Below are 11,127 nucleotides of genomic sequence, written 5' to 3' on the forward strand. Positions count from 1 at the left end.
CAGAGTTCCAGACCCTTGAATGGGCTTTAATTTCCTTTGTCTATTTTGTCACCCATCTGTAGATTTATTTTGAGCTCCCTGCTTTAATGACGTTTAGAGCTCATGGGGATTGATAGCCTGCCTGTACTTGCCTGAATACTACCAAAAAACTTCTGTATGTCAGCTTGTGTCACCCCTGTAAGAGAGCAAGCAAGCAAGCGTTCTAGCTCTTGAGCATTTCTAGCACCTTCCTCTCACCCACTGGCCTCTGTGCATAACGTGACTGAGGGACGCACATCTGCTGACATTAAGTATTTTAATGTGACGGGGAGACTTTAAGTTGGTGTCTTCACACAGTTTCACAGGCAGGTTCAGACACACATGCACTCAAACTGAGAGAGGGCAGCGAGCCAGAGGCAGGAATAGACTGTCAGCAGGAGTTTGGTTGGCACGCTGAAAGCTGTCTGGATTAGAAAGCACAGGGCATCTTTTGAAATAGACCAAATCAGTCCAGCAACATCATCTTGAGGGACAGTTAGGAAGCTTTTATTTTCAAAACCCAGACCCACTTCATATATGTGTCTTGTGTATGTAAAATAATAAGTAATCAGTAATACACTAGCTGGAAAGACAACACTGCACACATTGTGTCTGTGGATGCCAGTCTCTCTGTAATAATTACACCTACTTGTAATTATGTTTAAGGCATATCTCTGTCTCTTAATATATTAGACCATCATAAAAAGTGAAATAATGAAAAGAACATGGCTGCTGTTTTGCTGTTTATTTCGTGTCTTAACACAGTTTAACATCATATTTTTATACATGAATAACAGTGTGATTTCACTATTTCACTACAATTACTGTAAATGTATGAAGAAAGTGTTATGTATATGTATATATATATGTTATATGTGCTTAAAGGTGGAGATTGAAGATCATAAGGTCAAATCCTCTTCTTGATTCCTCAGGCAGAGCAAGGCAGGATGCTGACAACTGACACTTTTTCTCCTTTACATCGCTTTAGCCCCGCTTCACACTCACTCATGGTCTGATTTGCTGCAGTTGCGTCCTCCCCAACACGTACACACACGTTTAATCCTGGGTTCAAGCAATCTGCAGAGTCCTTGCAGCGACACTCGTTGCTTTGATCTGACAGAATGGTGTGGAGACAAATGAGATGAGTACAAATTGCAAATACTGTACGTTATCATGGGTTTTTCATAACCTCGGATGTCCCTACCATCACAGGTCTCCCACATGTGACAGTTGGCACAGCCTCTTGTGTTGCGCTCTGGCCACTTGCAGGTGCTGTCTTCTGCTATCATGTGGCTCTTGCCCATGCACTGCAGTGCATGCATTTTGCACACATTCAGAAGGACTGATCTTCTTCTCACAACAGGAGTGGCGCACACATCCAAAGACGAACTGGTAACAAAATCACATCAGTTTAATTTGCAAAAAGTGACATGACTGAATTGATGATCAGTAGAGTGAACATACCTGCACTCAAAAGGCATTTTGCAAACACATTTTCCTTTGGAAGACTTCTCCCACGGTTTACATTGCACCAATGGAGCCATAGTTTGCGGCATATTGACTGTAGGATACATAGAAATCATTCGTAGGTTCATTCATAGGTAACTGACTAATATCAGTGCATGCAATGATAAAAATATAGTCCAATAAAACAATTTAAGTGAACCTTGAAGTAAAACTTACCTGGGCTGCATTTGATGTCCGCGGGGTCTGGTGAAAAATTCAGACTCGGGTCACATGCAATCCTTGCTTCTCCTAAGAGCTGTCGACCTGGTGGACAGGATAAGGTGACCGTCTCCCCGATGCCATAGGCCTCAGATAAAGGAGAGGCTATGACATCATCCGCGAGAGACTCAAGCCTGCACCTTGAGACTGGGAGAAAATTTGGCCTTAAAAAAGCAGCACTGTGATTCACTGCGATCGTAAATGTTAAAACCTTGGTTATAGGTACTCACCTGTGCACAGCCCAGGCCTGCTAGACCAGGTTTCATTAGCAGTGCATTCTATGGTGGTTTGACCGATAAGATAGAAACCATCTGTGCAGGCGTACATAACCTTACTGCCCAAAAGATAAACGTCCTTCGGGTCCTGTGGAGCATGTGGCAACAAAATCATGTGATTAACTTCCATTTTTTCAGTTCTGACCTTTGCACAGAATCCTCTTAAAAAAGGAAAACTGAAGAGAGATTGAAATATGAATAACAAATGTGACCCAATACTACTGAGCCAGGTGCATTTCACTTTACCGGAGACATATTAAATATTCAATTTCACAGCCCCTATTTTACAAAATACCCCTTTGAAGCTCCGAATGTAAATACTGATCATCTACCACACACACAGAAAAACATCCCACACTGGCACCTGTTTTTCTATGTCGTGCTTTAGAGGCTTCATTATTAGGTTTACCTCATTATATAATTATCCGTATTAAAATCTGGGTGTGCATTCTTTAGTAAATTAGGCTGACTCATAAATTATATGAGGAGGAGTACTGTGGTCTTCTGGGTAATACTGAACCAATACTGGAAGAAGCTGCAATTAATGAGATTATAAAAGTGTGAAATGTTTGGAATAATTTGTTCACAGTAAATTGAAGTTTGGCTCCATCTTTACCAGGACGTAGCCGTTGATTAGAGCAGGCGGGGTTCCACACTTCTGACTAACTGTGAGAGTTTGGTCAAAGCACTGAGGCTCCATGGTTCTGTGGAAAAATCATTGAAAACAGGATGTTTTCATCAGTAACTTCATCAGTAAAAGTCTTATTGAAAATTCAAAGCAATGACTGGTGCTGCCTGTTACAAAAATTCATTCTGAAAAATAAAACTCGCTCTCACTTTAAGTATTGCAGATCTTGGTCTTCACAGTCGGATGTCTCAGTGGTTTCTCCAATACAGGGCTGTCCCCCGTTCTGAGGAGTGGGATTAGAGCAGGAGCGACTTCTTGACCTTCGATCCCCAGAGCACGATGACCAGGAAGACCAGCAGGCCCAACTACCGTGGATCACTCCTTAATGAGCAGAAACATGAAGGACGAAAGAGAGAAAAATATTACAGTCCATGTGATATTAAAGAGTGAATTGCTGTAGGTGGGTACCTACAGGTATTCAGCTTGATAAAAGTAAAAAAATCACACCCACCTGAGACAATTAATTTTATACTTAGACATGGCCAGAAAAAAACACATGCATGTCCACCACCAGTTTGCTTTTGCATGCTGAGATGTGAGAATATTGATATCACTCTCATAATTGTCCATTCAACATAAGGCCATAGCCATCAGGAAACAGCAAGCCTGGCTCTGTCCAAAGGTATCGAAATTCCCAAGGGCACCTCTAAAGCGCCTTCCTCCAGCACAAACTGACTGTGAGAACCTGTCTGAAATACGACACCCACCTGCTTGACCCTCTATTTCAACTCCGTTCTCACAGGCCAGGCCTGATGTACCAGGTTTACAGATGCATTTGCATTTATCTCCATCCATGACGACTATGCCATTGTTTCTGCAGGGCTGGCAGTGGCAGGGATCGCTCTCTGTAAGGTACTGCTCTATTGCTCTGCGAAGGTAGAGCTTCTTCACCCCGGCACACTGAACCTCCTTCACCAGCTCTGACAGCGGCCGCAGCTGCCAAAAACAAGAGTTGGGGTCAGAAAGATGAAGGTCGCCTGATTAGATAACCCAGTAAAACACCTTTTCCCTCACCTTTTGTTTTATGACCTGTGGAAATGATTGAACTGAGTCAGTCCAGTTTGAATACATTTCCCAGTTTCTATTCAGATCAGAGAGCTGCATTGTCTTCAGTGCTGTAATCTGTTCGATGCCTCCTCCTTCCACATCCACTTCTTCCACATGATTACTCCGGGAATTATCTATTTTAGAAAATGTTTGCAGGGATGATGGATGAAAGAAAGATTCAGAGACTTCAGGTGCTTTTATAGGTTGTATTTTTTGTTACGTTTGGAGAATTAACACTAACACTGTACCATGAAATGACGTGCGGCTGTTTTGCCCACTCCGGCAGGCCATGAAGGTGATGGGGAAAACCAGAATCCAACGTTTGGTCTTTTCACATTCATTATACTGATGGCTTTCGCTGACTGGAAAACAACAGAAAGTAAAAGGAAACAGACAAACTGAAGTTAGAAATTAACAGCAGGATTTGTTTTTGCTCAACCTGTAGTTCCCTACATGTTCCATCATGAATATGAGAGTTTCTCAGAAAACATAGCAAGCTGTCAGCTGCCTGCAGATCTACTATTCTTTGTTTTTGGCCTGCCACAAAGCTGCTGATGATTAGTGAATCCTCACCCATATATTTTTCTGTTTCTTCATCAATCCTGGCGACGACCTTGAAGGAGCCTCCAAGGCTTCCCTCAGACAGGTAGTGTGTTCCAAATCTTTCCAAAACCTTCCTGTAGGCAGCGAAGTCGTAGACTGAGGGGAGTTTGGCCAGTGCCTTCCACAGCTCCTCAGACACTGGGAGGTACTGAGGAGAGTTGCTCTGGAACTGAGCTACCTCTATGTCATTCTTTAAAACTACAAGCTTGTGGGTCTGGAAAGAGAAAAAAAATGATTAAGTTTTATCTGACTGTATGATTGTTCTTTTCCAAAGGAGATGCATTGTTGCTGGGCTTTGATGTTAAAAGATGAAGTCATAAGAGGTTCCTAGTCACCTGACTCGTGTCTTTTGTCTCATGAAAGTCATAGTTTCGATATCCTGTCGTGGTTCCGGACACCTTCTGTCTCTTGACGATGTCCTTTGCATAGTGCCATGAACTGGAGAACATCTCATCACTGAAGTCATTCTGAGCTTTAACCTGTGAACAGCACAGTTCATTTAACGAAACAAATATGTGCAAAAAAGGCACTAAATGTTGAGTCTTTAAAGACACCCTGTGGAGATTCTGACCACTAGCAGCACTGTAGTTGTCATGTTTTGACAACTAGCTTTCCAGCATTCACAAAAGCACCAACATACACACAAGACACGACACTTAAAACAAACTATAAGCATACCTGTTGTCTGTCTATTCTGTTTCATAGGTAAAAGGATGTCCTGTGTACTGCATAACTGTGCAGACTGCAGAGTCAGTAATGCATGACAGCGCTTATTTGGTGGCAGTAAAATGTTGGAAATGGCAGGAATGTAAAGATGGAAGAAGCTAAATAAGATGATGGCTCCAAGTTGATGTGAACAATGTGAGATTAAATGCATCAAAAGTAGCTTTGAAAGTGTTTCTTGAGAAGTGTTGAATGCAGACAAAACTTATGGATAATCAGAAATCCACAGGGTACCTTTGAAGAATTAAGAGACTAAGAGAAGTTTCAGTATTAATTGTAATTAATTGTTGTTTCCATGACCAACCATAAAGCTGTACTGGATAGTACTAAGGGGCAGTCTGTAGGTAGTATTGTGGACACCGCTGAAGATGGTGCGACACTGGCCCCCAAAGCTCTCTGTGTTAATGACGCTGGCCCGTCGCTGCCCTGAAACCACATCAAACCTGCAGACGCAGTAAAAGTATCCCACTGGTAAGCACTTGGTACCTGCTTGTATGTGCTCGTACGGGTGCACACCAATTGGTCACTTACCCAAGTCCTAGGTGTTCAATGCTTGGCGGCAGAACTGATTTTGTACATACAATGTATTTTTGCGCATCACAGCGAAGTTCATCAAGTCCATCTTCTTCACAATCCTGATCTCCGTTACACACCAGAGACTGGCTAACACACTTTCCTGAGGATCGAGAGACAGTCAGACAACTCAGTGATTGTTCTTTAATTCTGTGTGATTTTGGGAGTGAACCAAGTTTCACTTCTAACCTGATCGACAGCGAAACCTGTCTCCACACCCATCCTCCAGAGGGCAGCCTTTCGTGGTTTCACAGGCCCTGGTCTGAGTCCGGCCACCATCGCAGGGGTTCCCTCCAAACTGAGTGTAGACAACCATGACTCGGCTTCTTGTCTGTAACATACCATAATGTGACAGAGACATATGAAAAAACTTCTATTAACAAGCACATTGATTCAAAAATATCTTCAATAATTAAAAAAACAACAACAAATACCTGCTAATGACACCTTTTGAGCAGTTTTGCTGACACAATGTGTGTTTTATCATCATCTCCTGACCTGTAATTTGGTGCATCCATCACACTGTGACCAATCACCATAAGGCCCCCACTGGCAATGAACTCTCTGGTCACAAAACCTCAGAAATGAAATTTAAACCGAATAATTCAATAAAAGAAACCAAATAAATTCAATGAAACCAAAACACCAGTACAGCAAAAACAGATTTACCCTTTTTGAGTGAACAGGAGTAGCAGCCATGGCAAGACTGCTAAAAAGTGCTGCGCAATGATCTGAAGAAGAGAAGAGAAGAGAAGAGAAGAGAAGAGAAGAGAAGAGAAGAGAAGAGAAGAGAAGAGAAGAGAAGAGAAGAGAAGAGAAGAGAAGAGATCAGGACACAAAGTAAATGTAGAAATACTCTAAGTGAAACCAGATCACAGTTAAAACGTATATCAAATGTTTGGCAGCAATCTGAAAAATCTTTGTATGCCATTTTCTTGTTATTGAGCGTAAAGTCTACTTGCCTTCATGGTGAGAGAAGAGGAGCAAACAGAAGAGTCTTGAACAGGCTTTGACGCAAGATATTTATACGGCTCTAAGTTTTGTTCTCGCAAGGGAGTCAAAATTCTTGGACATTCCTTGGAACTTCGTGAGGGAAAAGATTTGTGTGTGTGTGTGTGTGTGTGTGTGTGTGTGTGTGTGTGTGTGTGTGTGTGTGTGTGTGTGTGTGTGTGCAGCAAAACCTGCCAAGAAGCTCCTCCAGGAGATCACTCTGAAACCGAAAGTAAAAATTCCTCTTGGAGTGACAATCTTTGTCTGCTGTGCTTGTTCTCACTGTCACGTTTATTATGGAGCTAATAGACGTTTCTCACGGCGCACATTCTCACCTGGCAAAGCAGGAAAAGCACAGGTGGATCTAACAACACTAAATAATGCTGTGTTCCCTTTAGGAGTGCCATAAATTAAGTAAGATGTCATGCACGATACCAGAACACTGTGAAACATCTACATTAACGGGCCTTTTTCCACAGTAGGAATAGCACAGGTGTTATCACATTAATGACGGTTCGAGTTCCCTTTAGCTGCTTCTGGCCTTGAGGATGGGAATATTTTGCAGAATGAACAGCAGACAACTGGTTGGTTTAAGTTTGGTTGGCACTGCTGTGCTATGTGCCAGAAAAGTGTTAAATAAAAGTGAATAAAATAATAAATAGCCACTACTCTCTGTGTTTTTCGTTACTACCGTCCAAAAGAAAACAATATAATATAAAAAATACCTGAGTTTTTAAAATTTTTTTCTGTGAAAAAATCTCAGTTTGCGTGTAAATGAGAGGCCTCACCGCATGAAAACATATGTGTTTTCCCTAAGTGTAAACAGGGTCTGGGTGTCTTGTTATTGTCGGCTCGCTGCATGGCTCACTCGGGTGCTTGACGAGAACAGAGCCGTCGTTAATGCAACTAACAACGCCTGTGATTTTCCTGCTATGGCAAGTCAAAATCTCTTCTGTGAGAGAAGGCTTGTCCCACACTGGGGCCCTTAATTTCAACCCACTGATGTGCATATTGGCTTTAAAGTTAAGGCTCTTATCAGAGGTCAAGAATGGCTCAGCTTTTTAGCCAATATGGACAAAAGCTCCTTGTGGTGCTCAGAATAATGGACAGTTCCCAAATTCAAGAACATCTTGAGCACAGATGTTTCACAGTCTGGCATTTATCTCCCTAAACTCACAAAACACATTAAAGCAATGACATTAGCTGTGAAGTGAGCGCCATTGTGCCAGACACTATTATTGTGACACATTTTAGATCTGAACAGTCAGCTATGTACCATTTCAACATATCCTACAGACTAAGAGACTGAAAATGAAGACAGACATAAAGTAACTGAGTACTAAGATGTGATGCAGTCTGGCAAACACTGGAGGGCAATAGAGATTTGGGAACGTTCCTTCCTTATGAAATGTGATTTGAGGTCAAGAAAATTCATTGATTTTGTAAGTATGCAGAGGAGATTAGAGCATCGCCGTAAGGTTGAGCCTGAATTTAGTTCAGATCAATTAAAATGTTGCTTTTAATGTTTTCTCAGAGAGGAAGAGAAGCTGGATGATGAAGTCCATGACAATGAGATGTGTATCTGCAGGGAGGCATGCCTTGCAGCCAAAGAGATTTGCTGCTATTTAATGAGAAAGTGTTGCCATACTTGCATGTGGTATCCACAGCTCTGTCTAATTATGGACATATATCTGCTGTCACAGCCAGACAGAGGCCCATACTGTGCATATCTATCATATACTGGTGGCTCAAGAGGGAACACTGCTGAGTTTGAGTATTTGGATGAAATGTTTTTTTTTTAAGCTGCGTTGATACCTGCTGCCTATCATTTCTGTAAATAAGCAGGAGACAAAGTCAGGATGTCAACTTAGCATTTTAAAATGAGTTGCAGAAGATGGAAAATTTTACTTTTTCAACAATGTTTTAGCAATGAAAATACACTGTCTGGTTCTGAAGCAATGGCAGAAGCACAAAATAGAGGAAATTGGTAAACACAAGCTCAAACAAACACTTTGTGCTCACACTTCATTCACTGAAAAATGAAGCTCCTTCAAGTTAAGCATCTCATTCCAGAGCAATTTCCCAGGTACAGCAATTTTAGAGCAATGCAGAAATTGCATGTCATTTTCTATCCAGCTGTCATTGTTGATGAGCAAGAGAACCAACCATCTGTCTGACAATACACAGCAGTATACATTCTTATTGCATTCTGCAAATATTCAATTTTTACACAGCATCTGTCGATAACAACATTATTCTCAGAAATCAATCTTAAAATCTAAAATATGAAAACATTTAATTTGTGCACAGTGTCACCTGAGGTCATAGTGCAAATTCTAGACAATCAAACATTAAGTCATGCATAGTGAGGAGATAATGACTACAACAGTGATTTCCTGTATTTCTAAAATGACCAGCCAATGCTAAATGAGTCAGCTACTGTACAACAGCGAGCCAAGTCCCAGCACCTCAGGCTAGAATAACAGTTGGCTCAGACAATAGGCCACCAGACCGTGCCCTCCATTAGTGCTGCTTCTGTGGGTCTCATGATGTTCAGAGGGCATCTTTGACCGCCATCTGCCCTGGAAGTTTGGTCTGCCAGAGAACGACAGTCTGTGAGGCTCAGACGGAGAGAGGCTTAATGAATGTGCTGCTTATGTGCTTCCTGTCCTCCAGAAGGAGCTCTATTTCATGTTTCAACAGGTCCAACAGTGATACAGTATGTGTGTCCAGACAGTCTATGGGTCAAAATGCATACTCTATGTCACTGTGACATCCCTGGCTTGATTGGCCTGGGGACATTGGTTTGCTGTCTGTTCCTGTTATCTGTCAGGGTGAGGAAGTATATGAAATTTATTGAAAAGTCACCCAGCAGTTAACCAGATCTGCAACATCTTTGCTTGTTTAGACAACATACTGCAAGGCAATGGTTCCCATCCTGGAGATCCAAGTTGTATTTTCTCAAATCTTTGAATTTTATTGCAAAACACTGGATATTTTCACCCCTTCAGGAATCCACAAACTATTCAACTGAAGCAATTTCAGAAGGACACATCACTCTTTTCTCCGCTCAGTGAAAATGATTGAAACTGAAGGATTAAATGTTCCCTTACGAGTTTACTTCTTCTGAGTGTCGTTGGAAAATATAACACAGTGAATTATCTAAACAAAAGTGTTATCACAAGGTTTAAAACTAGCCTGTTTCCTCTTATTTCGTGAAAAGCTGGTTTTCGATTGAGCAGCAGCAACGTGAAGCCTGTGACAAGGGGTCACAAGCTGCTTCACGTAAGTTATCACAAGCCAAAAGGTGTCATTAGCAGGTATTTGAACATAGACAAATGAAAACTGATGCCTCGCTTTAACCTAATTCTCTGAGTTCAGAGGTTACGTAAAGTGGTGATGATCTGTCATGAACAAGGTTGCAAACCAGCAGTGGTCAGCTCTAACCGATGGCCCTTTCAGACAGAATGACACAGTCACTACATAAGCTCTTCTGTCTCTCTGTCTGTCTCTGTCCATTTGCTGTGAGTGTTGCCTGCTGCCTCCCATTGGCCATTTGCTGTTTTCATGAAAGAATCATTATTATTCCCACAGATTCCCCTCCATCGATAACAACTCCATCTTTATTGACTTTTGATAATTAACTGCGTATCCCAGCCTCACTTTGTTTCATTTTTTATGAGGGATAACAGTGTTCGTTCTTTTATGTTGCTTTTTATGCCTCTCTCACTGTAATATTGTAGATTGTTGTGTTGTAGCCTGTATTGGCAGACAAATTGCCTCCCTGTGTAATGTTCCCTCATAACCAGACACAGCAGCGGCTGGTGAAAATACCCGTCCTCCTCCTCGCACTCCAAACTTTTCTGCGTTTCGTTGCTGCCCCTCTTTAAACTGTCTGAATGCCATCATCCATCTCTTCCTCCTACACCTCTACCTCCTCCTCCTCCTGTTTGCCCGCGTGTGCGTGACAGAGAAAGACAGACACAAACATGCAGTCACGCATGAGGGCACAATAACTGCGCATTTGCATTTTCTTGTTTCTCCAGCAAGTGGCTGTTTCAATAAAATCCAAGGATAACAATGCATTTTCTTTTGCCTTTCCTCAGAATGCGTTATTAATGACTCACCATGGCGTCGGTTTTAACTCTCAATGATTGGTTTTAATACTTTCGATTCATTATGTTTCTTATCTATTTAGTTAACATTCTGTTGTTGTAAGTCTTGCAAAATATGTTTTTACTTGTTGTCTTGTGTTTTTTCAATCTCTGCACAGAGGAAGTGAATGAGTGGTGCCTTTTTCTTCCCTGAACTACTGTAATGTGCAATCAAAGCAGTCAAAGCACTTCATAGACATCCAGTCAACTGGCCATAAGCGTGACACGGCTGTTGTACTGGGCAGCTTCCAAGTATGTGCGCATGTGTGTAATGTGCTGCTCGGTTAATAAGCCTGAAACACAGCTTGACCCATCGATTCAGTGATTTCTT

The 11,127-nt window shown here is 41.8% G+C and overlaps 1 protein-coding gene across 1 annotated transcript; it reads right to left on the reverse strand.

The window, feature by feature from the left end:
• Positions 1 to 746: 746 nt before the first annotated feature.
• LOC139332406 (complement component C7-like) lies at positions 747 to 6,675 on the reverse strand. Its single transcript, XM_070964333.1, has 18 exons — positions 6,615 to 6,675; positions 6,322 to 6,383; positions 6,151 to 6,229; positions 5,842 to 5,983; positions 5,611 to 5,755; positions 5,384 to 5,522; positions 4,692 to 4,835; positions 4,327 to 4,570; positions 4,002 to 4,115; positions 3,721 to 3,887; positions 3,414 to 3,642; positions 2,856 to 3,027; positions 2,635 to 2,722; positions 1,974 to 2,106; positions 1,702 to 1,890; positions 1,483 to 1,579; positions 1,223 to 1,407; positions 747 to 1,131 (listed from the first exon to the last, which is right to left on the reverse strand). The coding sequence occupies exons 1-18, from the start codon at positions 6,618 to 6,620 to the stop codon at positions 947 to 949; spliced, it is 2,520 nt and encodes an 839-aa protein (XP_070820434.1). The 5' UTR covers positions 6,621 to 6,675; the 3' UTR covers positions 747 to 946.
• Between the last annotated feature and the right edge of the window lie 4,452 nt (positions 6,676 to 11,127).

Source organism: Chaetodon trifascialis, chromosome 6 (genome assembly GCF_039877785.1).
Source record: "Chaetodon trifascialis isolate fChaTrf1 chromosome 6, fChaTrf1.hap1, whole genome shotgun sequence".
NCBI classification, from domain to species: Eukaryota; Metazoa; Chordata; class Actinopteri; order Chaetodontiformes; family Chaetodontidae; genus Chaetodon; species Chaetodon trifascialis.

Excerpts from the sequence above, each read along its gene's own strand:
- LOC139332406 (XM_070964333.1), bottom strand. Across the intron at positions 3,888-4,001 it reads CAGCCGCACGTCATTTCATG|ATAATTCCCGGAGTAATCAT; the intron begins GTACAGTGTTAG and ends TTTCTAAAATAG. Across the intron at positions 3,028-3,413 it reads TGAAATAGAGGGTCAAGCAG|GAGTGATCCACGGTAGTTGG; the intron begins GTGGGTGTCGTA and ends CTGCTCATTAAG.